Source organism: Myxine glutinosa, chromosome 5 (genome assembly GCF_964187855.1).
Source record: "Myxine glutinosa chromosome 5, kmMyxGlut1.1, whole genome shotgun sequence".
NCBI lineage: Eukaryota > Metazoa > Chordata > Myxini > Myxiniformes > Myxinidae > Myxine > Myxine glutinosa.
In genome coordinates, this window is record NC_136265.1 from 25,585,716 (window position 1) to 25,612,231 (window position 26,516).

Below are 26,516 nucleotides of genomic sequence, written 5' to 3' on the forward strand. Positions count from 1 at the left end.
CTCCAAGCTTGTGTACCCTCACTATACTTGGAAAAGTCAGTGTCACACAAAATGTGTCAACTGACATCCAGGAAAAGTCATTAAGAAAGTGTAAATTTCAATATTCACTACTTTTCAATGCATCTGTAGGGATGATGCTTATTTTACATCGCTGAAATCAACATCCTTACTTTTTTCTGTTTGCAATCTTCAGAGAGATCGACGGAAATCTTCAGCACGTCTTCCACCAAAAATAGCTGGACATTCAACGAAAGATCTTTGCTGCAACACAAGAAGAGCCGCTCGGAAAAGTCGAAGAATTCCAACCAGAAACCTAGTTGTGCACAGACACATGCGAATAATCACACTTGTGAAAAGACACGCGAGTGCATTGTGTGCTACAAATCATTCAGTTCAATATCAATGTACCAGTCGCACATGAGGATTCACACAAGAGAGAAGTCCAAGAAGCAGCCGTATAAGTGCACAGTGTGTTGTAAATCGTTCATCAAAAATGCGAACTGCCAGGCACACATGAGAACACATACTGGAGAAAAGCCGTACTCATGTATTTTGTGCAATAAATCGTTTGGTCAGGCGTCAACGTACAAGGTACATATGAGGATTCACAGTGGGGAGAAACCGTACAAGTGCAGTTTCTGCAATAGATCATTTAGTCATATCTCTAGCTGCAAGGTACACATGAGGACCCACACTGGAGAAAAGCCGTATAAGTGCCCTTTTTGCTATAAATCATTCATTCAGATTTCAAACTGCCAAGAACATATGAGGAGGCACACTGGAGAGAAGCCCTTCAAATGCAGCATCTGTAATGCATCGTTAAGAAATAATTCAATTTATCAAAATCACATGAAGATCCACTCCGGTGACAAGCCTTACAAGTGCAGTGAATGTAATAAATCATTTGATCAATACTCAAAATGTCATGAACATATGCGGACGCACGCTGCGGAGAAGCCGTACAAGTGCAGCATGTGTCCGAAATCATTCAATCAGAATTCATCCTGTCATGCACACATGAGGACCCACACTGGCGAAAAGCCATACACATGCAGCGTGTGTAATAAATCCTTCAGTAGCATCACATCTCGCAAGGGACACCTGAGGACCCACACAGGTGAGAAGCCGTATAAATGCAGTGTATGCAATAAAACATTTAGACAAAACGAGCACTGTCAGAAACATATTCGGATACATACTGGAGAGAAGCCGTACAAGTGCACTTTGTGCAATAAATCATTCAATCAAACTTCTAACCGGCAGGTACACATGAGGACCCATACTGGGGAGAAGCCATACACGTGCAGTGTATGTAATAAATCGTTCAATCACAAAGCAAACGTACAGGTACACATGAGGACACATACCAGAGAGAAGCCATTCAAGTGCAGTGTTTGTAAAAAAACGTTCATTCAGAAATCATCCTTCGAGATACACATGGGGAATCATATCGAAGACAAAATTCAAACTCGAAAATTGCAAGCTTCACCAAACAAACTTATCCACAGCCTGGGTCGGTTACAAAAAACCCTTTGATAGTGTCCCACATTCATGGATTATAAAATGCATGCAAGTATACAAAGTAACCTCCAAAATAGTCACACTGATAGAGAAAGCAATGACGCTCTGGAATACAATGCTGATACTACCTCACTTGGAAAGAAAAATTGAAATCCCAAAACGAAAGATATGACGTGGTATCTTACAAGGTGACAGCCTTTCCCCTCCTGTTTTGTCTGGCTCTGGACTCACTGAGTAACCTCATCAACGAACAAGAAAAATGTCCAAGTAACCTAGAAAGGTGACAAATCTACTGCACATGGATGATCTAAAACTTTTCGCACCGAATGATAACAAATTGGCAGATCAACTGAATCTAGTAAAGCGCTACTCAGAGGACATTCAAATATAATTTGGTCTTGACAAATGTGCCAAATGCACATTTCTACATGGTAAAATAAGAAGAACACACAATGTCTCATCTGATGAAAGCACAACATTGCAAGAACTAGAAAACGAAACGTCCTACAAATACCTCAGAATAGAAGAAGGTCCCCAGGTACGGCACAAAGACATGCGTAAAATAATCAGCCAAGAGTACCTTACGCAGAAAAAGACTAATTCTGAAGCCATCCCTCTCTCCAATGAACAAAATCAAAGCTATAAACCAACTTGCAGTAGCGGTATTCCAGTATAGCTGTGCAAATATAAACAGGCCACAATCAGAGATCAACAACTTCTTGAATTGTTCAACAAACAAATCAAAAATTGATCAACAAAACAAGGAAACTTCTAACTATTCACAAGATATTCTACAAAAACCAATGCATTCCGAGGTTTTACTTCCTGAGACAAGGAAGAGACAGTCTGATGGAGCTGAACCAAGTGCACAGAACAGAGTGTGTGGGACTAGTGGAGTCTGTGAAAAGCTCAACAGTGTCCATGTGTTTTATACCTCTCCCACCCATTGTGTCCATTTTTTTTTTCTCCACCAATTTATCCATAGATGACGCTCAATAAATTTCATCTTGATCAGATGAAGTTTTGTACTTGTCAAATTATGACGTCATAATGGAGGCACCTATGACATCATCATTAACACATGTTATTTCCTATGCAGAGTTCTTTACAATGAGCAATGCTTCAATTTTTTACATGGAGCGGTTTTGGAGATATAGAGGTGCAACGTTTTTGAAAGATGGCGTCCATACCACGTGACCTATGACATCATAATTATCACTAAAAAATTATACAGTCACCTCCTTCGGGATGTAAAAAACTCATGTCGCAACAGTTGTAAAATAAAGAAATGACGGTGTCTGTAGAGTAATCCACTGGCACATCTGCAAACATTTCAACAATCCGGTTACAGAACAATCCTGAAAACACAAACCAAATCCATTCCTTGAAAATGAACATATCGTGCTCATGCATGACAAGATGATTCTATAAAGTGTGTACATTGCAAACAAAGCATGGCGTCCAGACATAGTGCTCAAACACAAAAAGGAAAAGACAGCATTGTTGATTGAGGTTTTAGTTCCAAATGACTTTGGACTAAATGCTTCAGAAACCAGGAAATTGCCTAAATTTCAGTAGCTGAAAAATGAGGTCAAGAGGACTTGGAAATTGAAGAAAGCTGAAATTGTACCAGTGATAGTCGGAGCAACAGGGATGATCAAGAAAATCCTTACTGAGCACTTAAGAAGTATTCCAGGGAATATCACTACAAACGAGGCACAGGTGGAGGCTGTGAGTTCAGTTCAAACAGTTCCGTGAGGATTCTGAAAGGAGCCATTGGAACGAAGCTAGGATAATGAAGTTTCACAATCTAGTTCATGAATAATGATCCTTTACCGAAAAGGGAGGTGGATACTTTGAGTTCTGGGAGAACTTTCTCCCACCTTCTGAAACCCGCAAATGGAGATAACAACCAACGAGAGAAACCATATACGCAGTTTGTGCAATAAATCCTTCATTCAGAAATCAAACTTCTAGGCACACGTGAGGATTAATATTGGAGAAAAGGTTCCAGCCGATTCACAACTACTAGGTTGTAGATAAATTGGTGAAGATTAAATTAGCAGAGCTGAAGCTTAGAGGAGAAGGAAATCATCCTCCACTGTGAAGTGTATTCTGCGCATGAACCATGGGGGACTAAGGGTAAAGGAGAAAGATTCATGAACCAGTTGAAACAAACAAAGCTGGCAGCCAAGGCTGAAAGAGTTCCATAAACAAAATTCACTGCAATAGCATCGATGATGCAAAGATACATCATGCACGAAAGAATAAAGGAAATAACTGACAAAGCAATACAGCAAGCGTTTTAAGACGTAAATTGAATGACCAAGGAGAGAGAATCAGCATAAAAAACTGGAGAAAGAAAGGAAAATGGACCTTATTATGCGCAATAGAATATGCCAGATAAAAAAGCGTGAGAAAAAACGTGCGAACATCTGGGAACAGATATTCCGAAGATTATTCCCTGATACAGTTAATTTTAATAAGGCAACACTAAGCTCAAAGAAATAACAATTTCCTCAAACTAAAAATATTCACAGAGGAGGAACAAAGAATAAGAGGTGAATATGTGAGGGATTTCATATAATCATGAGGGATTTGTGAATATGTGAGGGATTTCATATAATATACAACCAACTTCTTTCCTGGAAGTCCTTGCAGTGTCCTTGTGTTTTATACTTCTCCCACTCCCCACCCCCCTTTCCTATGCCCCCTCCCCCCAAGCCCTCTCCCTCCCACAGATCTCCCGATGTCCCTGCTCTCAAATGTTGTGTTTGTGTGCTTCCCCTTCTCTCCCCATCTTGTCTACTGCTCCCCTTATTATTACTTTGTGTGTCTGTTTGATTTTTTTTGTGTGACAAATGTTCTTTCACGAGCCTCGATTCTGTATACAAAAAAAATAAAAAAAATAAAAAACCCCTCTCCTGATTTGGTGACGGCAGCGTCACACTGTGACCCATTTTGCTTCACTAGCGTCTAATCGTCTGGCTCGGAGAAAAACTGTTTACAAAATTCTTGTTTGACCTTGCTAAACATTCATTCCCCATGAGCTCCCTGCCTGTCCAGTCCTTACAACTTCTCTCCAAGGCGGCAGTCTGTGAAATTGAGGAGGGTGAAACTGGGGAGATGTTTTGAGTTCCTTTGATCTTTGAGAAACGTATATTAAACCGATTACGGGTTGAAGCTGACTGAGATGTTGGTGCGGGCTGTGCATGATTGTAATGACTGTGATGTCATCCATGCTGGCGTTACTGTCCTACACGCCACTTCAGCATCTTCCATTCATGTTATTATTTTTATCTATTAATAAATCTCTTGTACACTGTCCGAGTTCGACCAGGTGCTTATAAAACCCATGACAAATATACTGACGAGGCAATAAATGACTGGTCACCTATATATGGCGAAGTACCACCAACGCCACAATGGAATGACGGGACATACATTTGGAATGAGATTCCCAGAGTACAAACTCCCAAAGAAAAGGAGCAACCGACAGAACTTACTGGTGCTACGCAGGAAATAGAACAGGAAGAGGAGAGGAGAAGCAGATGGGATTTCAAGTTTAATCACAATAACAGCAACACAAATTTGGCAACAGATTGGAGAATTGAATACAACAACAACAGGCATCTTAAGGCCATTTTCCCTGCTAGAGCGGGGGTTAGCCTTGTGGGCCCCATGACAATCTTCTCCATTTTGCCATATCCCCATGTTAACCCCCTTGCCCGCATTTCTTCTTCCACCACCTTTAGCCAAGTCTTTCTCAGTCTTCCCCGTCCTCTACTTCCTTCTACATTCATTTCCATCATTCTTCTCAACCAGTCACTTTCATCCTTCCTCAACACAGGACCAAACCATCTCAACCTGTTTCTCTTCACAGCATCCATCACAGGCTCTATTCCCATCATCTTTCACAATTCATCATTTGTCTTCCTCTCTCTCAACGATACTCCGCACATCCACCGAACCGTTCACATTTCCACCCTTTCCAGCCTTTGTTGCTGCTCTACGTTCATTACCCATGTCTCGCTCCCATAAATCATAACACTTCTCTCACACGCAGCAATGACACTTCTCTCTAAATCATAACACATAACAATGACTAAATCATAACACTTCTCTCACATGCAGCAAATTAACAATGTGACCTTTCCCTTCAGCTTCAACGACACTCCCCTCCTCGTCAGCACGCCACTCAGTTCCCAAAACTTCTTCCATGCACATCTCACTCTAGCAACCGTTGCCGACTCTGATCCACCTTCTCTATTCAGCATGTCTCCGAGGTAGCAAAATGTTTTCACACCTTCCAGCTTCACGCCGTCTCCAAGATCCAACTCAACATTTCCTCCATCTGCAGCTCCCTCTATGCATTGAATCCAGAATTGAATCAGGAAACAAAATTGAAAACTCCACAACAGGCTCAGTGATTGACAAAAGGAAATGCTGCAGCAACACCTCAAGAGGAAGAACAACTCGAAATGACTAACTCAGCTCAACCTGCACCATTGCAAACAAAACAACTAACAGCAACAAAGATATATCACAATGAGGAGGAGAATAATGGACAACAACAGAATAAAGAAGAGGAAGAGGAGATTGACAATGAACAGCATAGCCCCTAGGTGGAGTTCGCTAATAAAATAGAAGAAATCAGACTAATATCACACAAGCAAAGACCGCACGCAACTCCAAGATACAAGTAAGGAGAATAAACCAAGCAGTCACTAAAATGCTCCCCAAATCACCTAATCTGAGAGAAATTAACAATGTGAGTTTTGCAGCAGCACTGTATGTCCAAGAGAAAATAACTGGCAAACAACACAAAAAAATAGATCTGATAATCTTAACAAAAACAAAACACACCATGGAAACAGAGACTGGATAAGCAGAGACCAACTGAGGACGGAAACGGGACAAATAGAACAATTCAAGAAGTAGAAGGGAAACAGAAGCCCAAAGCTCAAGAAAAGAATCAACAAATAAAAAAGAAATATAACATTGAAAACAATGAACTAGAACCACTTGCTGCCCATAATAAGCTCCAAATACAACGGATAGCAGGGAAAATTAAATATAAAATTATGATGATATCGGTGCCACCAGGATAGGGTTATTCGCAGAACGCATACACCCTCAATTGGGGGATTCAGAGGACTGAGAGAACAGAGTGAGAAACAAATGAGAGAACATGGTAGAAAACAGAGAGACCACCGGCCTGCCGCATCATGGGACATTCAATCATTTTGAGAGCTTTAGATGCCACAGAATCCAGTAGAGATAGATGTGATGCTGGGGTGCCAGCCCATATGGGAGAGCAGTACTCCACTGAGTTTTGGACAAAAGCCTTGGGGATTGAATAGTTCTGGAAGGTTTTGGATTGACGGAAGCTACCCACTGTGTCACTGGCTTTGGAGGCCAGCTTTGGAATGTCATTGGCCCAGCAGAGTTCATGGCTGATGGTGAGGTCCATAATTTCAAGAGACTGAATTTCTTCCAGTGGTGACCAACGAAATAGATAGGTGGGTATGTCGGATAGTCCTTCTGGAGCAATATGGCGAGAGTGAGGTTATTGTGATTTCTTCCCTCGCTGAACACTCGTTTTTTTTTTTTGGTTTTTTTTTTTGTATACTGAATCAAGGCTCGTGAAAGAGCTGACATTTACTTCACAAACAAATCAACCAGACAAACAAAATACATAAAAAGAGGGAGTGGAAGACAAGATGGGGAGAGAAGGGGAAGCACACAAACACTTGAGAGCACACAACATTTGAGAGCAGGGAGAAGTGTGGCAGGGAGAGGGCTTGGGGGGAGGAGGCGTGGGAAGGGGGGGGGGGGGAGGGGTGGGAGAAGTATAAAACACAAGGACACCAAGGACTTCCAGGACAGAAGTTGGTATTTCAAAAAAGTTGAATTGGGGTGAAATTAGCGGGGGTAGAAAAGATCAAGGTTTTGGATGGGGGAAGATAAGAGATGGTGGTGAACAGCTGTTTTAAAGACCTGGAGGGTGGAGTGGGATTGAAGAGAGTGAGGGAGCTTGTTCCAGAGGCGGGAGAAAAGAGGAATGAAGGAGTGAAGGTGAGCAGAGAGTCTTGATTTTGGCAGTTTAACCATAAGAGGGTTGCAGGCAGATCTTGTGCGACCTGTAGGAATATTTGCAGGACAGAGCCCAGAGAGAGCTGGGGGGGCAAGGCCAGAGAGGAGTCGGTAGAAGACGGAAAGACCACCAACCTGCCTGCGGTGAGTGAGTGAGAGGCCCTTGGAGTTAGCTTCATCGCGGGAGATTCCAATGATTCTGAATGCTTTGGTTTCAACAGCGTGAAGACGAGCTAGGTGTGAGGCAGGAGCACCAGCCCAGAGGGGAGAGCAGTATTCCATTGAGCTGCAGATGAAAGCCTTGTATGTGGTGAGGAGCTCAGGTGTGCCAAGGAAGGACTTCGCACGACGGAGGATGCCCAGTCGGCGACTGGCTTTGGAGGCCAAATTTGAAATGTGGTTTTCCCAGGAAAGATCATGGCAGATAGTGAGACCCAAAAGCTTGAGTGACAGAACTTCTTGGAGAGGATTATTCAGAAAGTGGATGGGAGGGTTGTCCAGTCGGTCTTTTCGGAGAGACATCGTAAGAGTGTGAGATTTGTCAGGATTGAAAGACATGTTCCACTTGTTTGCCCAGTCTGTGATTTTGTCCAGGTCTGCAGAGAGTGAGGAGGCTGCAGACTGCCGATCTGAGGGATGAAGAATGGAGCGACAGAGAGTAGAGTCATCAGCAAAGAGATAGAGAGGATTTTCAAGAGAGTCAGAGGGATCATTGATGAAGACAAATTGATGAAGTCAGAGAGATCCTTTCCATGAATTTGTTCCATTTCTGTTTCATTCCTGGTTTTTCCGTTCTCTCCTTGCTGTGTTTGAGGTTGTGTCCAGCTTGTTCACCCCGTGTCCTCTGCCCCCCTATCATTGCTCTCATTATTTCTCTCACCAAGTCCTCCTCAGTGTCTCTCTACCTTGTTGTTGTCACCTCCCATTTTTCCCACACTGTTATATTCTGTTTCGTGTGACTGCTGTTCCATGATCTTGAAATTTGTATTAAAAACAAGTAAAAACCAAATCAATTGTTTGCAAATGACTTAAAATTATACCAAAGGGGAAGGAGGGATGTGGTTGGAATGTGTTACCTTTTAAAAGGCAAAGTAACAAGCGTATAACAAATTGAAGATCAGAATTGAAAGTAAATTCCTGAAGGGGGAATTCCTGATAAAAAAAAAAAGATTGGAAAACAATCCACAGAACCATCAATTTGAAAATTCCTGGAAAGAATGTCAAACTTCAATTCTGGTTAAATCGAAGATCTAAGACGCCTCGATAGATGAATCCACGAAGAAAGATCCCATCTGTGGTTCACAGTAGGGAATACTTTCCTCAACCTAAAAGTTCAAGAACTCCAGAGATTTGTCGGAATTCCCACGAGATCGTCAGTAAAGTTCCTATCCGATAAACAAACCCTTTAGTGTACATACTTTTTACCTTTCAAACACGTCTTCATTACACGGAGTGAAAACAAGTGGAAATGTCAGGAACAAATCCCAATGTGATGTAGAAGAGCGTGTTCGACATGAATATGAAGAAACTTGTGGAAACTCGTCTTCAGCCTGCAATGGAATGGACAGAACAAGCTCCTCTAGGAGCCTTAAATAATTGTTCATAAAATAAAAACAATCATTTGGTGCGTTGGTTGATCGGAGTCCGTTTAAACGAGTTTTCATCTACACAAAGCTATGCAATTTTTATCCTGTTATTATTTTTCTTGTTCTCCTTCTCTTCCCTTTATAACAGGTGAGGTCCGATGGCATAAAGATTCTGAAATCCCTTGCAGGGTGTTGATAGAACAAAGCTGTGTGTAGGCTAATGTCCGAATGTCTTGAGAAATGTACTTTGATATGAAAGTTGTGGTGCCCAAACTGACTTGGCTAAATGTCACGAGGAACCAGCCAAGAGAGTTTGGAATGGTAACAAAATGAAGGGCTGCAATGAACTTTGAAATGATGACAAAATGAGAAAAGAAGGCTTGAGCAAGAGTGGAGTGAAGGCCTCTGAGAGACCTTGGGTAAGACATTATAAATCAGCAAGAGAGCTTGCCTTTGATTCAGGAATGAGGAACGCACCATGTGAGCTGTGAGAAGGAACTGCTTTGTGTTGCATGAGGCAGAAGGTATTTTAAAATCCACTTAACCAGTAAAGAGGGGATTGTGAGTGCTGCATGCAGAACCGGCTTCGGATGCTGGTCTGTCTTAATGTTGGCTGGTCAGTACTCTACAAATGAAGCCTTAATTGTCTTGGAGACGACGTCCAAGCAGGCATCTTCTCATCACTCACTTGCATTGAGATGGCAAAGAAACTGTTCCTTACACCCTCTTCATTCTTCAGCGCAGCCGGTAGGCAGTTGTTCTTAACAGTGCACAGTTTCCGAATTCAGTGTCGCTCAGCTTGATCTGTGAACTCGGGTTCATCTGCTTGCTTTGGTGATACCAAGCTCATCTTGAGGACTTGCAACGTGACCAGCCCTGTCAGACTTCAATCTGTACACACTCGCTGGACAAGATTGTTTGAACGTGTTCACAGCGGACAATTTGTAACTGGCTGAACTTTACTTTACGACCTAGTTACTTGAGATTAAAGTTATCACCTCAAAAGTTGTAAGTTAATTCATAGCTGCATGGATTTCTGTGACATTTGTACTTTTATAATCTCAGGATTTTAAAATCAGTCTTTCTTTTAATCAGTACTAGAATATAGGACCCGTCGCTTCGCTGAATATGAGTCCCATCTAGGGATTCTTGGCCAAGCTCACAATGGCGGACGCACCCATGATGCCATGCATGGATTGGACCAGCGCCTACCTCCGTGAAGCCTTCGAGCTATTCAGAAAGCATACCCAGCTGTACTTTTCTGTGAAGGATGTAGCAGGTGACAAACAAATCGACCACTTTCTACAGCTATCAGGTGAGGAAGGCCTGTGACGGTACAGTTTGTGGGGCCTTAAGAACGCTCACGGCACAAGGCCTAACACTGTGATGCCAGCAATTATTGGGCAGCGTTTTTAAGCTGAGCTGAAACCCCCAGGCCAATTACCGTGTGGCTTGTTTCTGCTTACAGCGATTTAAGCAGGGCGACGATGAAACCATGGACAATTTCATCTCCAGATGCAGCCAACAAGCAAGCAAATGCAAGTTCAAGACCCCCGAGGCGGACGAGCGCATAATAGAACAGCTCATTGCGTGGACGCGGTATCAGGAGCTACAGAAAGAGCTCCTTGCGAAGGATGACTCCCACACGCTGGGGCAAGCCCTGGAAATAAGTCGGGCGCATGAGGCCTCTGTCACTCACATGCAGCAGTTTACCCAGACCAACAGGCAACCAATTTTGTCCACACCATTGGGTACCACCCAAAAGAGTGCCGTTTCTGTGGAAGACAACATCCACCCCAGCCCCCGACTTTGATGCTCAGCATGGGGCTTAACCTGTGAGGCATGTGGAAAGCAAAACCACTGGAAGGCTGTTTGTCTCTCAAGATTGAGGCAAGAACAAGGCCAGCAGACAACCCACCCAGAGACGAGAGGGCAAAAATCCTTCACCCGAAAGCCCATCCACACACTGGGGAGAGACGAAGAGCCCGACAAGAAATGTGCAAAAACAGATCCTTGCAATTACAGACCAATCAGCCTGCTCCCAATAATCAGCAAGGTCATGGAATCAATCATCGCTTCTGATATTAAATCGTTCCTCTTCTCCAAAGGCTTGATCTCTGATCATCAATTTGGATTCAGACCAGGTTATTCTACTCTGGACATGCTGCTTCTGTTGTCTCAACAATAGATGGAGGCCTTCAATGCCAACAGGAAATCAGAGCTGTCTCCCTTGACATATCTAGTGGCTTCGATACGGTCTGGCACCCCACCTTGCTCACCAAACTCTCCTCCTATAGTATCCAGGGAAATCTCCATGCATGGCTTGCCGACTTCCTCTCTGGTCAAAGTCAACGTGTGGCCATGAATGGAATTCTCTCATCTCCTCTTCCTGTCCAGCCTAGAGTTCCCCAAGGCAGTGTTCTGGGCCCTGTGCTTTTTCTGGTCTTCATCAATGACCTCTCCGACTCTGGAAAATCCTCTCTATCTGTTTGCTGATGACCCCACTCTCTGCTGTTCCATACCTCAATCCTCAGATCGGCAGGCTGCAGCCTCTTTACTCTTTGCAGACCTGGATAACATCTCAAACTGGTAAAACAAGTGGAACATGTCTTTCAATCCTGACAAATCTCACACTCTCACTTTGTCTCTCCGAAAAGACCGACTGGACAACTCTCCCATTTACTTTCTGAACAATGCTCTTGAAAAAGTTCTGTCACTCAAGGGTTTGGGTCTCACTATGCCATGATCTTTCCTGGTAAGCCACATTTCCAAACTGGCCTCTAAAGCCAGTCGCCGTCTGGGCATCCTCCGTCGTGCAAAGTCCTTTCTGGGCACTTCTGAGCTCTTCACCACAAACAAAGCTTTCATCCGCAGCTCAATGGAATACTGCTCTCCCCCCTGGGCTGGTGCTCCTGCCTCACACCTAGCTCGACTTCACCCTGTAGAAACCAAAGCATTCAGAATCATTGGAATCTCCTATGATGAAGCTGATTCTGAGGGTCTCTCTCTCTCTCTCTCTCTCTCTCTCTCTCTCTCTCTCTCTCTCTCTCTCTCTCTCTCTCTCTCTCTCTCTCTCTCTCTCTCTCTCTCTATCTCTATCTCTATCTCTCTCTCTATCTCTCTCTCTCTATCTCTCTCTCTATCTCTCTATCTCTCTCTATCTCTCTCTCTCTCTCTCTCTCTCTCTCTCTCTCTCTCTCTCTCTCTCTCTCTCTCTCTCTCTCTCTCTCTCTCTCTATCTCTCTCTCTCTGTCTCTCTCTCTATCTCTCTCTCTATCTCTCTATCTATCGCTCTCTCTATCTCTCTCTCTATCTCTCTCTCTATCTCTCTCTCTATATATCTCTCTCTATCTCTATCTTCTACCGACTCCTATCCGGCCTAGCTCCCCCAGCTCTATCTGTGCTCTGTCCCCCAAATATTCCTTCAGGACGCACAAGATCTGCCTGCAACCCTCTTATGGTTAAACTGCCAAAATCTCGGCTCTCTGCTCACCTTCACTCCTTCATTCCTCTTTTCTCCCGCCTCTGGAACAAACTCCCTCACTCTCTTCAATCACACTCCTCCCTCCAGGTCTTTAAAACAGCTGTTCACCACCATCTCTTATCTTCCCCCATCCAAAACCTTGATCTTTTCTACCCCAGTTAAAACACCCCAAATCCACCTCTTTCAATCCCCAACTTCTTTCCTGAAATTCCTAGTGGTGTCAATTTATTTTATACTGTGTACCCCTCCCCCCTTCCCCCAGCCCTCTCTCTTCCACAGATCTACCGACGTCCCTGTTCTCTACTGTTATGGTGCTTGTATGTTTTCCTCTCTTTCCCCCTGGTGTTGGCTTAGCGGTTATGCTGCCGGCTTGGGATCCAATAGGATCCTGGGTTCGAATCCCGGTCGATCGCTGAATTAAACACCAGGGGGTTGACTCAGCCTGTCATCCTTCCGAGGTCGACAAATTGAGTTACCAGCTCACTGGTAATTCCCTGTGTGTCGCAAGAGGCGAGTAACAGGGTTGGCGGCAGGAAGGGCATCCGGCCAAAAAACATTGCTTCAAAAAAGGGGACCACGGTGCCCGAAAAAGGCAAACCCCTGCTCTGTGGGGAAAAATGGCCTCGAAAGGTGGTTCCTCCCCCTCTTGTCTCCCGCTCCCTTTATTAACGCACAGGTTGTAAACCTGGTGCGTTATAGCGTTTGCCTGGGAATTTCGGGCGCTCAAAAGTGAAGCTAGTTTCTGTCACCCATTTCTGTCGCTCATTTCTGTCGCTCATTTCTGTCGCTCAGATGTGTAAACATGACGTCATCAAATCTATATTTATAGGATAGGTTATAGGAGATATATATGTTATAGGATAGGAATATAGGACCCAAATGACCCAGAGGACCCAAATGACCCAGAGGACCCAAATGACCCAGAGGACCCAAATGACCCAGAGGACCCAAATGACCCAGAGGACCCAAATGACCCAGAGGACCCAAATGACCCAGAGGACCCAGAGGACCCAAATGACCCAGAGGACCCAGAGGACCCAAATGACCCAGAGGACCCAAATGACCCAGAGGACCCAGAGGACCCAAATGACCCAGAGGACCCAAATGACCCAGAGGACCCAAATGACCCAGAGGACCCAAATGACCCAGAGGACCCAAATGACCCAGAGGACCCAAATGACCCAGAGGACCCAAATGACCCAGAGGACCCAAATGACCCAGAGGACCCAAATGACCCAGAGGACCCAAATGACCCAGAGGACCCAAATGACCCAGAGGACCCAGAGGACCCAAATGACCCAGAGGACCCAGAGGACCCAGAGGACCCAGAGGACCCAAATGACCCAGAGGACCCAAATGACCCAGAGGACCCAAATGACCCAAATGACCCAGAGGACCCAAATGACCCAAATGACCCAGAGGACCCAAATGACCCAGAGGACCCAAATGACCCAGAGGACCCAAATGACCCAGAGGACCCAAATGACCCAGAGGACCCAAATTCTATGTATGTTTCTATGATGATGTATGTTTTGGTGAAAGTACATAATGTGAATACTAGTAGCAATTTTACAAAAACCATGGCATAATTTCAAATCTTGACCCGAGATGATAATTATGCTACATCATAATTTCCATGTGCCAACCTGGGCGGAATCCAAGTGGATTCACTTGTTTATTGTATGTTTTATGGATCTGTGCTTGTCCTCGTGTGGAATGTGTTAGCTTTTACACGAGCCTTGACTCTGCATACAAAATCAATAAGTAAATAAATCCTGCTTTTTGCTTCAGAGAAGTAAGTGTTCCATCAAAATAGCACTAAACTCCCCTATTCCACGTTCGACCTCTACGATTTATTACTCTACCAGTTGTTTCCGAGTCTTCAACGTCGTCCCGATTGTTGTGAACACATTGCAGGTTCGTCAATGTATGACCGACGTCATCCCCAATTTCCACCACGGGTTCATGCATGTACGGTCTGACATCACCTTCTACGTAATTATTTTGTCTTTCATCGTAATCTGAGGATTCTTGATCAGAAAAATCTATATCAAATTCACTTTCTGACGAGTTTGAGGAGACTTGTTCGGCCGTTATCCATTGCGCGCCAAGACGACCTTTCCTTTGATTACGTCACGCAAATGACGTCTTGACCATCATGGTGTTCTGGAACTTTAGGGGTGGTGCATGTGCCCGTGCCATTGCATTGCAGGTTTTATGGGAGCTTCAAGATGGCGCCCGGTGACTTCACTCCACGCGCTCGATCCGCTATCCAGCGAGAATGATTGACGTCAGGGCTCTGAACCCGACTACGGCAGCCATGTTTGATAAATATGTGGAAGTATCGCCCCTCATCGCTCGCCGAGCTGCTTGCAAAGCGGTTGCTGCGGAACGGCAAGCTTGGAAACTGATAGTAAGTAATATCAAGCGACTTGGTAACGGAACAAGAATCCTGGATTTAATTTTAATTCGAGTGTTTCTGGTGAATCAGAGGAACGTTAAACTTGTTTTGTACTTCCGGATCATCGATGCACGTGGTTCGGCGATTCAACATATATAGTTCGTGCCTGAGCGGCTGAGCCTGAGGAGAGTGTTGGAGACGACGAGGTGGAACCGAACGTGGTGTTACCTCATCCTGAGGGTCATGGACAGAGACCCCTCGAGCTGCGCCCACGATCCGAGCTCCTCGGACTCCAAGTCGGGCGATGATGGAGTGAACAGAGGGAATGCTGGGGTCTCCGGGTTCAGGATCCTGGACGTTCAGAACCTTCGTGATGGAGATGACGTCATGGACCAGGAACCAGGTATGACGTGATGACGCCAACCTCGCAGTAAACACAGCGATACAATAACTGCGGATCTCTGAGATCATTTTCCGACAAATCAATAAAAGTGAAATCATCTTCTTCACAGGATGAAACGAAAAAGGTGATTTTATTTTGGTGCAATACTAAATATCCGTGTATGTGTGTGTGTGTGTTGTGTGTCAATGTGTGTGTTTGTGTGTGTGTGTGCGTGTTTGTGCGCGTGTTTGTGCATGTATGTGTGTGTGTGTATGTTTGTGTAGGCCTATGTGTGTGTGTGTATGTTTGTGTAGGCCTATGTGTGTGTGTGTGCGTGTATGTGTATGTGTGTGCGTGTTTGTGTGTGTGCATGTATGCATGTGTATGTGTTTGTGAGCATGTGTTTGTGTGTGTATGTATGTATGTGTGTGTTTGTTTGTGTATGTGTGTGTGTGTGTGTGTGTGTGTGTGTGTGTGTGTGTGTGTGTGTGTGTGTGTGTGTGTGTGTGTGTGTGTGTGTGTGTGTGTGTGTGTGTGTGTGTGTGTGTGTGTGTGTGTGTGTGTGTGTGTGTGTGCAGATGTGTCAGTGTATGGGTTTTTGTGGTTTGCTGGAGGGCAATGGTTCGAGGCCAGGATGTAGAATTGAATAGAACATGTATTAAATCCATATTTATTCACATGAAAACAATTTAACTACCTATAAAACTATCTTTTCATCTATGTGGGTGCACTTTGCACCCCGTGGGGCACACAACCATCACATTGTTGAACTAGAACGGCACTCAGTAGAGAGCATACCTCTGCCAGGTGAACAGTTTACGTTTTGTATCCCAGAGTAGACCAGAAAATCACAACACAGAATCACATTCAATCAAAATCATCCATCTACAACTTTTTGAAATATCCTGTTCACAGATCGACATTCAGACAAACGGGGGTGAAAACATAACATCCTCATCCGCCCAATCTCGGTGGTGGAGATACGTAACTAGAATACTACCGCCAGGCTCAACAGTTTACGTTTTATAACCTTCTGATAGGCCGGATCTGAACAAAAATCGAATCAGCTTGTTCTTGTCACTTACCCAACTAGTCCACCTAGTTTGGTGAGAACCCGTCCACAACTTTTTGAAATATTGTGTTTGCTATCATTTTTGGCCACATCTCTCAAAGGTGAAGAATCACTTTTAAGAATCTTACTATAATTCACCAAATGTCCGTCCGTCTGTCTGTCTGTCAGTCCGTCCGTTCAAAGGTACCGCAAAAACGGCTGAACCGATCACAACGATATTTTGGGTGGGTAATCCTGGGATCTCCTGGAATAAAATAGGGTGTATTGTTTTTCCAATTTCAGCTTTGGCCTCCAGCATTTTCAGGTTTGGTCTCCCGCATCACGTTATTTTCCCGGGTACCGCACAAACGGCTGCACCGATCGCTGCACAGCTGCACCGATCGGACTCGGTGACCTCGGACAAAGACCTTTTATAAGGACATGGGTTGAATCCCTGCTTGAGAGAATGCCAACCCCCTCCCCACCATCACGGTCGTCTCTCCAACTCGCAATCCCACGAGATATGCGGAAAGGATGACCCAAAACCAATTACCTTCTTTTTGATTCGTATACAAACATCATTAAAAGTAAATAATGACCTCGGCCAAAGTTCAAACGACGTGGGTTTAATCTCTACATGAGAGAATTCTACATAGCTATTTGGGTGGTGTATAAGCGAACAGATCGCTGTCTCCATCGATCTTGCCAAGGCCGTAACACCTATCGGCTCAAAATCCTTTTAACTGTTGACTTGGTAGTTTTTAAATGAAGGAAACATTAACAATGTTGTTAAACGTTTATTTTGTGATTAATTTATGATTGGAGTTATGTTGTTTGGAATGAAAAAAGGAGATATCGAGTTCAAGTAAATGACGACATGCCGTGATGGTTTCTACTTTCTAAACGTGAACTTCGCGGATCACCATATGCAGATTCGCCACGGACCCACCATCGATATTTCCATACGTGAACGTACCCGTTTTCTACCCGAACGTAAAAACGAACGGGTACGTTTTTCATGGAAGTCCTTCACGAACTTGCTGTCCATGTCTGACGTGCGACTGAGGGTGCTACAGGAATGTGGAATTTATTGGTTTCATGCTTTAGCATTCGCCGTATCTGCATTGCCTATTTGCCTCTGGCCTCCCACGCGTGCATGGCACAGGTTTCTCTCGAGTTTAAAGAATTCTCCAATTCGGATCTTCACCAAAATCTAATCAATTCGTCCTTGTCACACACCCAATCTGTCCACCAAGTTTAGTCTGAATCCTTCCATAGCTTTTTGAGATCTCCTGCACACAAACCACAACAACAACACAACAACATGCATTTTAAGGCCATTTTCCCTGCTAGAGCGGGGGTTAGCCTTGCGGTCCCCATGACAATCTTCTCCATCTTGCCCTATTTTCTGCATCTCTCCTTGTTAACCCCCTTGCCCGCATTTCTTCTTCCACCATCTTTAGCCAAGTCTTTCTCGGTCTTCCCCGTCCTCTACTTCCTTCGACATTTATTTCCATCACTCTTCTCAACCAGTCACTTTCATCCTTCCTCAACACATGACCAAACCATCTCAACCTGTTCCTCTTCACAGCATCAATCACAGGCTCTATTCCCATCATTTTTCGCAATTCATCATTTGTCTTCCTCTCTCTCAACGATACTCCGCACATCCATCGAACCATTCGCATTTCCACCATTTCCAACCTTCGTTGCTGCTCTACGTTCATTACCCATGTCTCGCTCCCATAAATCATAACACTTCTCACACATGCAGCATACACCTTTCCCTTCAGCTTCAACGACACTCCCCTCATCATCAGCACGCCACTCAGTTCCCGAAACTTCTTCCATGCACATCTCACTCGAGCAACCGTTGCCGAGTCTGATCCACCTTCTCCATTCAGCATGTCTCCAAGGTAGCAAAATGTTTTCACACCTTCCAGCTTCACGCCGTCTCCAAGATCCAACTCAACATTTCCTCCATGTGCAGCTCCCTCTGTGCACACCTTACATTTGAATGTAGCTGCCACACTGGTTAATGACCCTCTCAGACCACTACATTTTTGATGAACCCACTCAGTGCACATTGTACATTGAATGGAGTTCACTCCGACACCCTTCCTGCACACAGCACAGGGCCACTTCCCAGTTCTTTCCACCTCACCACATGCTTTACCACTTGCCATCACCTTCGTCTTTCCGATATTCACCTTCAGACCTTTTGTCTCCATACATTCCTTCCACTTGTTCATCTTTTCCTTCAGTCCATCCATACATTCCGCAATCAACACCAGATCATCTGCATACAACAACTCCCACGGTAAACCCTCCTTTACGTTCTGAGCCAGCACCTCCATCACAGCTACTTATAGTAGTGGACTTAGTACCGACCCCTGATGCACTCCCACCTTCACCTCAAACTCACCACTGTTCCCGTCCTTCGTCCTTACAGCTGTGCGCGCTCTTTTGTACATTGCCATCACTACTCTGATCAACCATTCCTCCACTCCTAACTTCCTCATTGCCCATGTCAATACTTTGCGTGGGACCCTATCGAATGCTTTCTCCAGATCAACAAACCCAAGAAACAACTTCTTCCTCTTCTCCATGTACTTCTCCTGCAACTGCCTCACAATAAAAAGTGCATTTGTCGTTCCTCTTCCTGGCATAAATCCAAACTGCATTTCGTCGATCTTCACTTTCTTCCTTATCCTCCTCTCCAACACCCTTTCCAATACCTTCATTCCATGCTCCAATAACTTTATCGCTCGGTACGAGCCACACTCCAGAGGGTCACCTTTCCCCTTGTATAGAGGGACGAGGGTACTCAGTTCCCAATCCACTGGAATGCGGCCTTCTTTCACCGCCAGATTACAGATCTCTGTTATTCTCTTCACACCCCAACTTCCCGCTGCCTTCAACATATCTCCCACAACTCCCGTCGGCCCTCCCGCTTTTCTACTCTTCATTGCTTTTATCGCTTCCTCAACTTCCTTCTCAGTTATCTTCTCTGCCGGTCCTAAAATTGGGTTACTCTCTATGTTGCCATCCCATTCATTCTCTGTATTCAACAGCATTTCCATATATCTTTTCCATCTTCCTTTAATTCCATCTGGGTCGACAACGATTTGTCCCACTTCCTCCTTCAAGCAACTCACCCCCATCACATCACACCTCTCTTTCGCTATCTGCTTTGCAATCCTGAATACCGCTCTCTGACCCTCTTTCGAATCCAAGCGTTCTCCGAACATTTTCCTACATGCCTCCTGCGCCTTTGCTATCTCTTTCTTTGCAGCCTTCTTGGCTGCCTTATAACTTTCATGCTCTGCTGTTTCTGCTCCCGTACCCTTCGCCTTCTGCCACTCCTTGAACTTCTTCCTCTTCTCATCAATCCTCTTTCCAACTTCATCATCCCACCACCATGTTTCCGAGTGCCTCGGTGGTCCTATTGTCCATCCACATACCTCACCAACGGCTCCCAACAGACCAAAAACAAATCTGCACACAAACCAAAAAACAGAAAACAAACGGGTGAAAACACAACCTCCATCCCCCTTCGGTGGCGGGGGTAATAAAATAAAATTCCCGATATGTTTTTGGGAAAGAACCTGGGCAGGGAGCCTGGGCGTAGAGCCAGATTTTTCAAGGTTTCCTGTCGTTGTCCAATAAACATTTAGTAATGAGTTTTAAAAAAGCTATTGCACAATGTACTGAATTGATAAATTGATGATAAATGCTTATTCATAAAATATGTTATTTATCGACAATTGCAACTGATTATTTTTGTCTTGTTGACATGGATGTGGGGGTGGGATAGTCGTTAGGTTTTCACACTTTTTAATTTCCTTCATTGTTAAACATTTTTATACACCAGAGGTCTAATTGAGACATGGCGTGGGGCAAATGGCATGCAAGGGAAGTTGAGGCGGGGAGTTGTGAGGGACGGGAGTGGTGTTCAAGAAGTTTTGGCATTTTTTTCAACTTATTTTGGCAATTTTATTAGTCCACTACTGGTTTTCCAGACTTTTCTCTTGTACCTTTTAACATATTCAGCTGAAACTTGGTACATGGCTTTGTTATGATAAGATACAGAAACTGCAACTTATTCTGTCGCTTTACATACCTAAAACAATTTGTCCTCACAATTGCTGAGTGCTTGGACCAAGAACATTCATTGGGACCGGTATGGGCCATGTATTGCAAAGCAATTCTCCTGCTTGTTAACTCAACTGGACTACGTCCAGTTGAGTTCATCACATACCCCTCCGGCGTCTGCCGTCTGTCGTCCGTTAACTTTTCGACGTTAACACTCCAGCGTCCACAAATATCAACCGATTTTTATCAAACTTGACATGCAGCATCTTTACCCCAAGGACCAGGTTGGTATTACATTTCAGCCTGATCCGCTGAAAAATGGCGGACTTAGGCGACCATTTTGTTTTTGGTCATGAAAACGACGTTAACACTCTAACGTCCACATATATTAACAGATTTTGATCAAACTTAGAATGCTTAACCCTTACCACACAAGGTAGGTTGCTATTGCATTCCAACCCGATCCGTCACAAAATGGCCGCCATAGGCCGCCATATTGTTTTCAGCTCCAAAAGGTTGTTGGCTTTTCATTTAAGTCAAATCTAGTACAGACAACTGACCTACTTTAAAGTTGTCCAGTCAGTTCAGTTGAGTTCTGCTTCCCTGGAAGCTCTAGTTTATATTGGCATTTCTCTAAGTCCTAGAACTCTGATAATTTCATTTAATTATATAAAAATTAACCAAATTAAATTATTCATTAAATTATTTAATTAACTGATTTTTCCCCAATCTGTCCCAGAACTCTCATTTTCATGAACTCTCACGCATATCTCACAAAAAGCATGGCTCTCAGATCAAACTGTCTGACAGATTGGTGCTCCACCTTGTCTACGACACTGTCAGTTATTGTGCCTTCAACACCTGAAGGTTTCCTTAGCCTAGGCCGCAGTGTGCCACTGTGTTCACCGTCCGACACCCACAGGGAAGCATCCATTCAATAGAAACACTTAATTGTGACTATGTGCATGCGATAATACTTTGTGCTTGTATGTTTTCCTCTCTCCCCCTGATGTTGGCTTAGCGGTTAGGGTGCTGGCTTTGGTTCCTAGGATCCTGTGTTCGAATCCTGGTACATCGTTGAATTAACACCAGGGGGGTTGACTCAGCTTGTCATTCTTCCGAGGTCGGCAAATTGAGTACCAGCTTGCTGGGATGAATGTGCCGGTGTGTGCCCCGGTTTAGAATAGTACACTGTATCCCTGCGTGTCGTAAGAGGTGACTAAAGGGTTGGCGTCAGGAAGGGCATCCGGTCATAAAAACATTGTCTCAAAAAGATAACCATGATGATTGTCATGGGGCCCGCAAAGCTAACCCCTGCTCTAGCAGGGAAAATGACCTTAAAAAGGGAATTTATTTATTTATTTTTTGTTTGAAACAGGTTTTGTTTTACTGCAGATCCTATTGTGGTGGTGAAGGTGGAACCTGTATCCCCAAAAGGTTATCCCTTACAAGGTAAGAATCCAAAATAAAATAAATCTAAACGGCTTGTTCTTGTCACCTACCCAACTCGTCCACCAAGTTTCGTCCGAATCCGTCCACAACTTTTTGAGATATCGTGCTATATATAGTTTTTGTCCCGATATCTCAATGGTGAAGAATCGCTTAAAATATTGTTACGGTTTTTGAACCTTCACTAGTAAATTTTAGTAAATGTTTCCCTTATAAATGATCCCCTGTAAATATCCCCATCAATTGGCTTTATTAAAGATCGCACCCTAGATAGTCCATGTACAACACGTAGAGCACCATCGGACCTCTCTGTAGTTATCTCATTATTATGTGTTTTAGTTAAGGATCTGTTCCCAATAGTTGAATCTGCGTTGCATTAATTAAATAAGATAGGCCCCATTCCATCCATTTTTCTCTCTCTCTCTCCAAATTGTGTTACTTTGCTTGCCAGCAGCGTTCGCTGCATTCAAACGCCATTACGCACGCGGTCAAGCCGGAGAAGAAGGGGGAGGAGCGCCGAGACCGAGACCGAGGCGTGGCCCTTTCGGTGAGCCAACCAGGGCTGAGATGAGCTCGGTGGTGGGCGTGGTTTTGGAGGCGCGCATAGTGATCTTGGCTCGCATTATAAAAGAGCGCGCGGAAAGCCCTTTGACAAATTTCTTTCGACGGGCTCCTTTTGAAAGAACTGCGCGGAGACGTCTCTGGCGAAAGAACTATACGGCGGCGCTCTTGAACAGGACTCGCGTGCACACGGCAGTGGCGAAAGAACTATACGGCGGCGCTCATTGCAAAGGCGTTATAAGAGAACCTTGGAGAGGGTGTGTTTGGCAAAGCCATTCATTTGTTACATACGGAGCATCCCAGTCCCCCCGCTATACGTAAGGTCCACTCGCGGTTGAATGATACGCGCGAAGCTGCCTGCCGGGTTTTCGCCCGCGGGACCGGAGCCTGGACCCCATCGCCTGGACCATCCACCTGGACCTTCCACCCTACCAGCTACAATCCCCGTGTGAGTGTGTATGTTTGTCTGGGGTCGTAATATAAGACTGTTTAAGGCTGTCCTGTGTACCTGCTTCTGCTTCTCCTTGTAAATTCCCTTCTTTCGTTTCCTCTTGTCGATAGTCAATAAACCTGTGTTCTTCCTTTACCCTTTTTGGTTCTTTGGCTTCCTCTCGTCCGGTCGCTTTAGTCTTTTCCCCATTGAGTACCTGTGGCGCGATTTGGCCAACTGCTTTATAGTCGGGTTTCGTCTCTTGCTAACTCCTCAGTCACATTTGCTCTACGGCTAGGATATGGCGGTCGTACCCCCCCTAAATTGACAGAAACGTGCGGCGGCTGCAGAGTTTCTGAGGTGGCCTCAGGGTGGCCCTAGGGCGTATGGCTATCTTTTACAGGCCGTAGGGGTCTCCGTGGAATTATAGCGCGGAGTTATAACTTTTTTCATTTATAGGTTGGCCGTAGCAATTCGACAAGCCGTAGCCATGACGTAGATGTGTTCTACGTCGACTGTACGTAGGGCGTACGGTGGGCTTGCGTTATTCGTGCGGCTGCCGTAGGCTCTTATCAATGAAAAATGAATTTGGCCAACCCCCAAAAAATTACGGCGGCCGCATTATTTCCACGGTCGCCGTAGGGTAGTCCTAAGGCGTCCCTGTGTTCACCGTACGGTGGCCTTGCGGTCTGTGTGACTACCTGCGGGCAACGCAGGGTCGACGCACGGTTCCCCTACGCCCACCGTGCGTCCTACGTACGGCCTCCGTGGCAGTCTGCGTCGACCGTGCGTCCACCGTGCACTACCGCTAGAGATCGGAGTATAGGTGTTTGCCACACACATCATCACATTTCACCAGCAGCTCAGACCAGACACATCACCATGCCGCCAAAGAAGCGATCAACCAAGGACAAGGGGAAAGGTGCCAAGAAAAAGACCAACCCAGTCCATGAGGATGAGCAAGAGGACCAGCCATCCATGGAGCCAGAACAGGTGCCAGACACCCAGCCTGAGCAGGACCATGACCCTGATGGAGAGGATGAGGATGAGGACGAGTCTCCCGCGCTCCAGCGCATTGTCGAATTTTACGAGGCCCATCCCTACTTTTACAACCTCAGACATGAGAAGTACCGCAACACCAAGCTGAAGGAGGCGGAACTGGCTGAGCTTGCCAAGGAGATTAAGTGGACCGGTGAGTAGTGAAATTAATCCTGGTACATAGTTGCCACTATCAGTACTTTCCCCATTTCCTCATTTCTGTAATTCTTAAATTACTGATTTGTATTGTAGTTTCATTGTCAATTGTCCAAGTATCATGAAAAAAATCCTCCATTGTGTAAATACATAATATTCACTTTCCTCTGACACATTCTAATGTGATTATTTTTTGTTTGCAGTGGAGAAGATCAAGAGGAGGTTCAAAAACCTACGTTCTGCCTATGGCAAACTCAAGAACCGGGCCGGTTCTTCGGGGAAGTCGGGCCAAGCATCCTCCAAGTTAACCAGCCTACAGCAGTGGAAGCTGCGGAACTTGGCCTTTCTCGATGAGGTGATTCAGCCGCGGACCCAGGGACAGGAGTTGGGAAGGGTAAGCATTGGCATTGAATTTGTTTGTGTGCAAATGATCCTCTTCTTTTCAGTCCCTGACAGAACATCCTGAGTGTTGCATGTACCTAATATTCACTTTTCTCTGCCTATGCTTCAGGTTGCTGTGGAGGACGAGGACGAGGAAGATGAAGATGTGGGGGACGACTCTGCGGCACCCGACTCTGAGGCACACGACTCTGCGGCACACGACACTGACGACCATGACAGAGGGTCTGAAAGTCGGACGAGGGGGAGCAGTGCCGACAGTCACCACAGTAGCAGGAACAGGGTGGGCACCACCACCAGCACCAGCAGCAGCACCAGGATGAGCAGGAAGAAGGCCGCAAAGACCACCCCCGACGTAGGGGAGCTCCTCCACGAGATGCTGATGGAGAACCGGAGACGGGACCGGGAAACAGAGAAAAAGGTAAATTATAACCGATTTAATGATAACCTAAACTGTACTTTTAAATGTCATGTGTCATAAGTCTTATGTTTTTTGAAATTTGGATTGAAACAGTTATGATAATTTTCCTTTTTGTTTTCTCTTTCCCCCCAGTTGGAAGAGTCCGCAAGCAGAGAACCAGATGAGCGAGAGGCGTGGGGCAGCTGGCTCCAGACGGTGGTGCGCAACTGCCCGAAGGAGAAGTTCCGACAATTCCAGACTGAAACCCTGGCCCTCTCCCAGCGATACCAGCCAACAGATGAGGGGCAAAGTACGAGTCAGCAGTGTCCGGCTCCAACCCCAGCTCCACCTGCCATGTACCCGCCCCAGCCCGCGGCCTCCCAGTTCTCATTTCAGGGCCAGTTCCAGCACCCTTCCCAGAAGTTCCAGCCCCAGCCGCAGTTCCAATACCAACAACAGCAGCAGCAACCGCCAGGGTATTTGCGGCAGCAGACCTTCACCCAAATGCTGGTAAGTTATTATAAAGAAATAAACTCATCAAATCAGGATTCTATGTAAAACATAAAAGATTTTATTGCAGAAATTTATAAAGAAATTAACTCAGTAAATTATGATTCTATGTAAAACATACAAGATTTTATTTCAGAAACGTACTATTTATATAGAACCTTTATTTAATGTGCATTTTTCTTGTGTCTACAGACCCAGTCGCCTCAACAGCAGCAGCAGCAGCCGCAGCAGCATCAGCAACCCGCCCGCCCCACCTCTGCTCCTACTATCCCCAGCACCAGCAACATATTCGGGGACCAAGACTTGCTCCCGGCCCTCCGCACCCCTGCATTGGGGGACAGACTGAGCCTCTCGGGATTCAGTGGTGGTAGCAGCTTCGGCCTCCATGGCACCAGCGCGGACCAGTCCTTGCTCAGCGGTCTAATGAGGCCCCAGACTTCATCTCCGGCAGACAAGGCAGACAAGGCGTGTGCTGAGTCCGAGTCTGATGGAGACTAATATAAATATACACAAAGAATTAAGTTAAGCACCCCCCCCGTTTTTTTACAACCTCGCACATTACAAGTTTGTTGTCGTCAAAACAGTGTAATATACCCATGATATTGCTATATTTTCTGGAGAAGTGATATTATGGTCACATAAAAACATAACAATCATGCCGTTTTCAATATTTTATTCTGAATAATTTAAGGTGAAAATTTTTGGGAATTTTAGGCATATTTTCACCTCAATTTAAGTATGGAGCTATAGGTCCATCACGGACAGTGTGGATGACGTTTATGTTTTCTAACGTACAGTCATTGTTCTGAGAAGACCTCTAGCGATCTTTGCGTCAATAACGTGTGTAGGACCCACGTGATCGGATCACTGACTCAACCCTACGTCTCATAGACCCTGTAAGCCGTCGTATGCGTTGCTGTGGCAGGTTGTTCCATTCCCGATGTAATGCACGTTCCA

General features: G+C 45.1%; 2 protein-coding genes across 3 annotated transcripts in view; both read left to right on the top strand.

Annotated features, from left to right (window-relative positions):
* The window catches only part of LOC137427822 (uncharacterized), a 28,122-nt gene extending 23,276 nt beyond the window's left edge, over nt 1–4,846 (top strand). The window contains exon 5 of one of the 2 annotated variants that reach the window (XM_068117575.2): nt 194–4,846. In XM_068117575.2, the coding sequence (XP_067973676.1) occupies nt 194–1,536 (1,343 nt within the window). In that variant the 3' untranslated portion in view covers nt 1,537–4,846. The remainder of the gene's footprint in view (nt 1–193) is intronic. The other variant, XM_078777731.1, reaches the window with a different exon arrangement.
* A 10,374-nt stretch (nt 4,847–15,220) lies between these two features.
* Nucleotides 15,221–26,057, top strand: LOC137427808 (uncharacterized). Its single transcript, XM_068117557.2, has 7 exons — nt 15,221–15,491; nt 22,012–22,068; nt 23,919–24,248; nt 24,454–24,644; nt 24,762–25,070; nt 25,203–25,559; nt 25,752–26,057. Exons 1-7 carry the CDS (start codon nt 15,332–15,334, stop codon nt 26,055–26,057), a joined length of 1,710 nt encoding a protein of 569 aa, XP_067973658.2. The 5' UTR covers nt 15,221–15,331.
* Nucleotides 26,058–26,516: the final 459 nt, after the last annotated feature.

Bases quoted from the DNA above. Each gene is read 5' to 3' on its own strand.
- LOC137427808 (XM_068117557.2), top strand. From the start codon at position 15,332: ATGGACAGAGACCCCTCGAGCTGCGCCCACGATCCGAGCTCCTCGGAC. The intron at 15,492-22,011 runs GTATGACGTGAT...GTTTTACTGCAG, and splicing joins CGTCATGGACCAGGAACCAG to ATCCTATTGTGGTGGTGAAG. The intron at 25,560-25,751 runs GTAAGTTATTAT...TTGTGTCTACAG, and splicing joins AGACCTTCACCCAAATGCTG to ACCCAGTCGCCTCAACAGCA.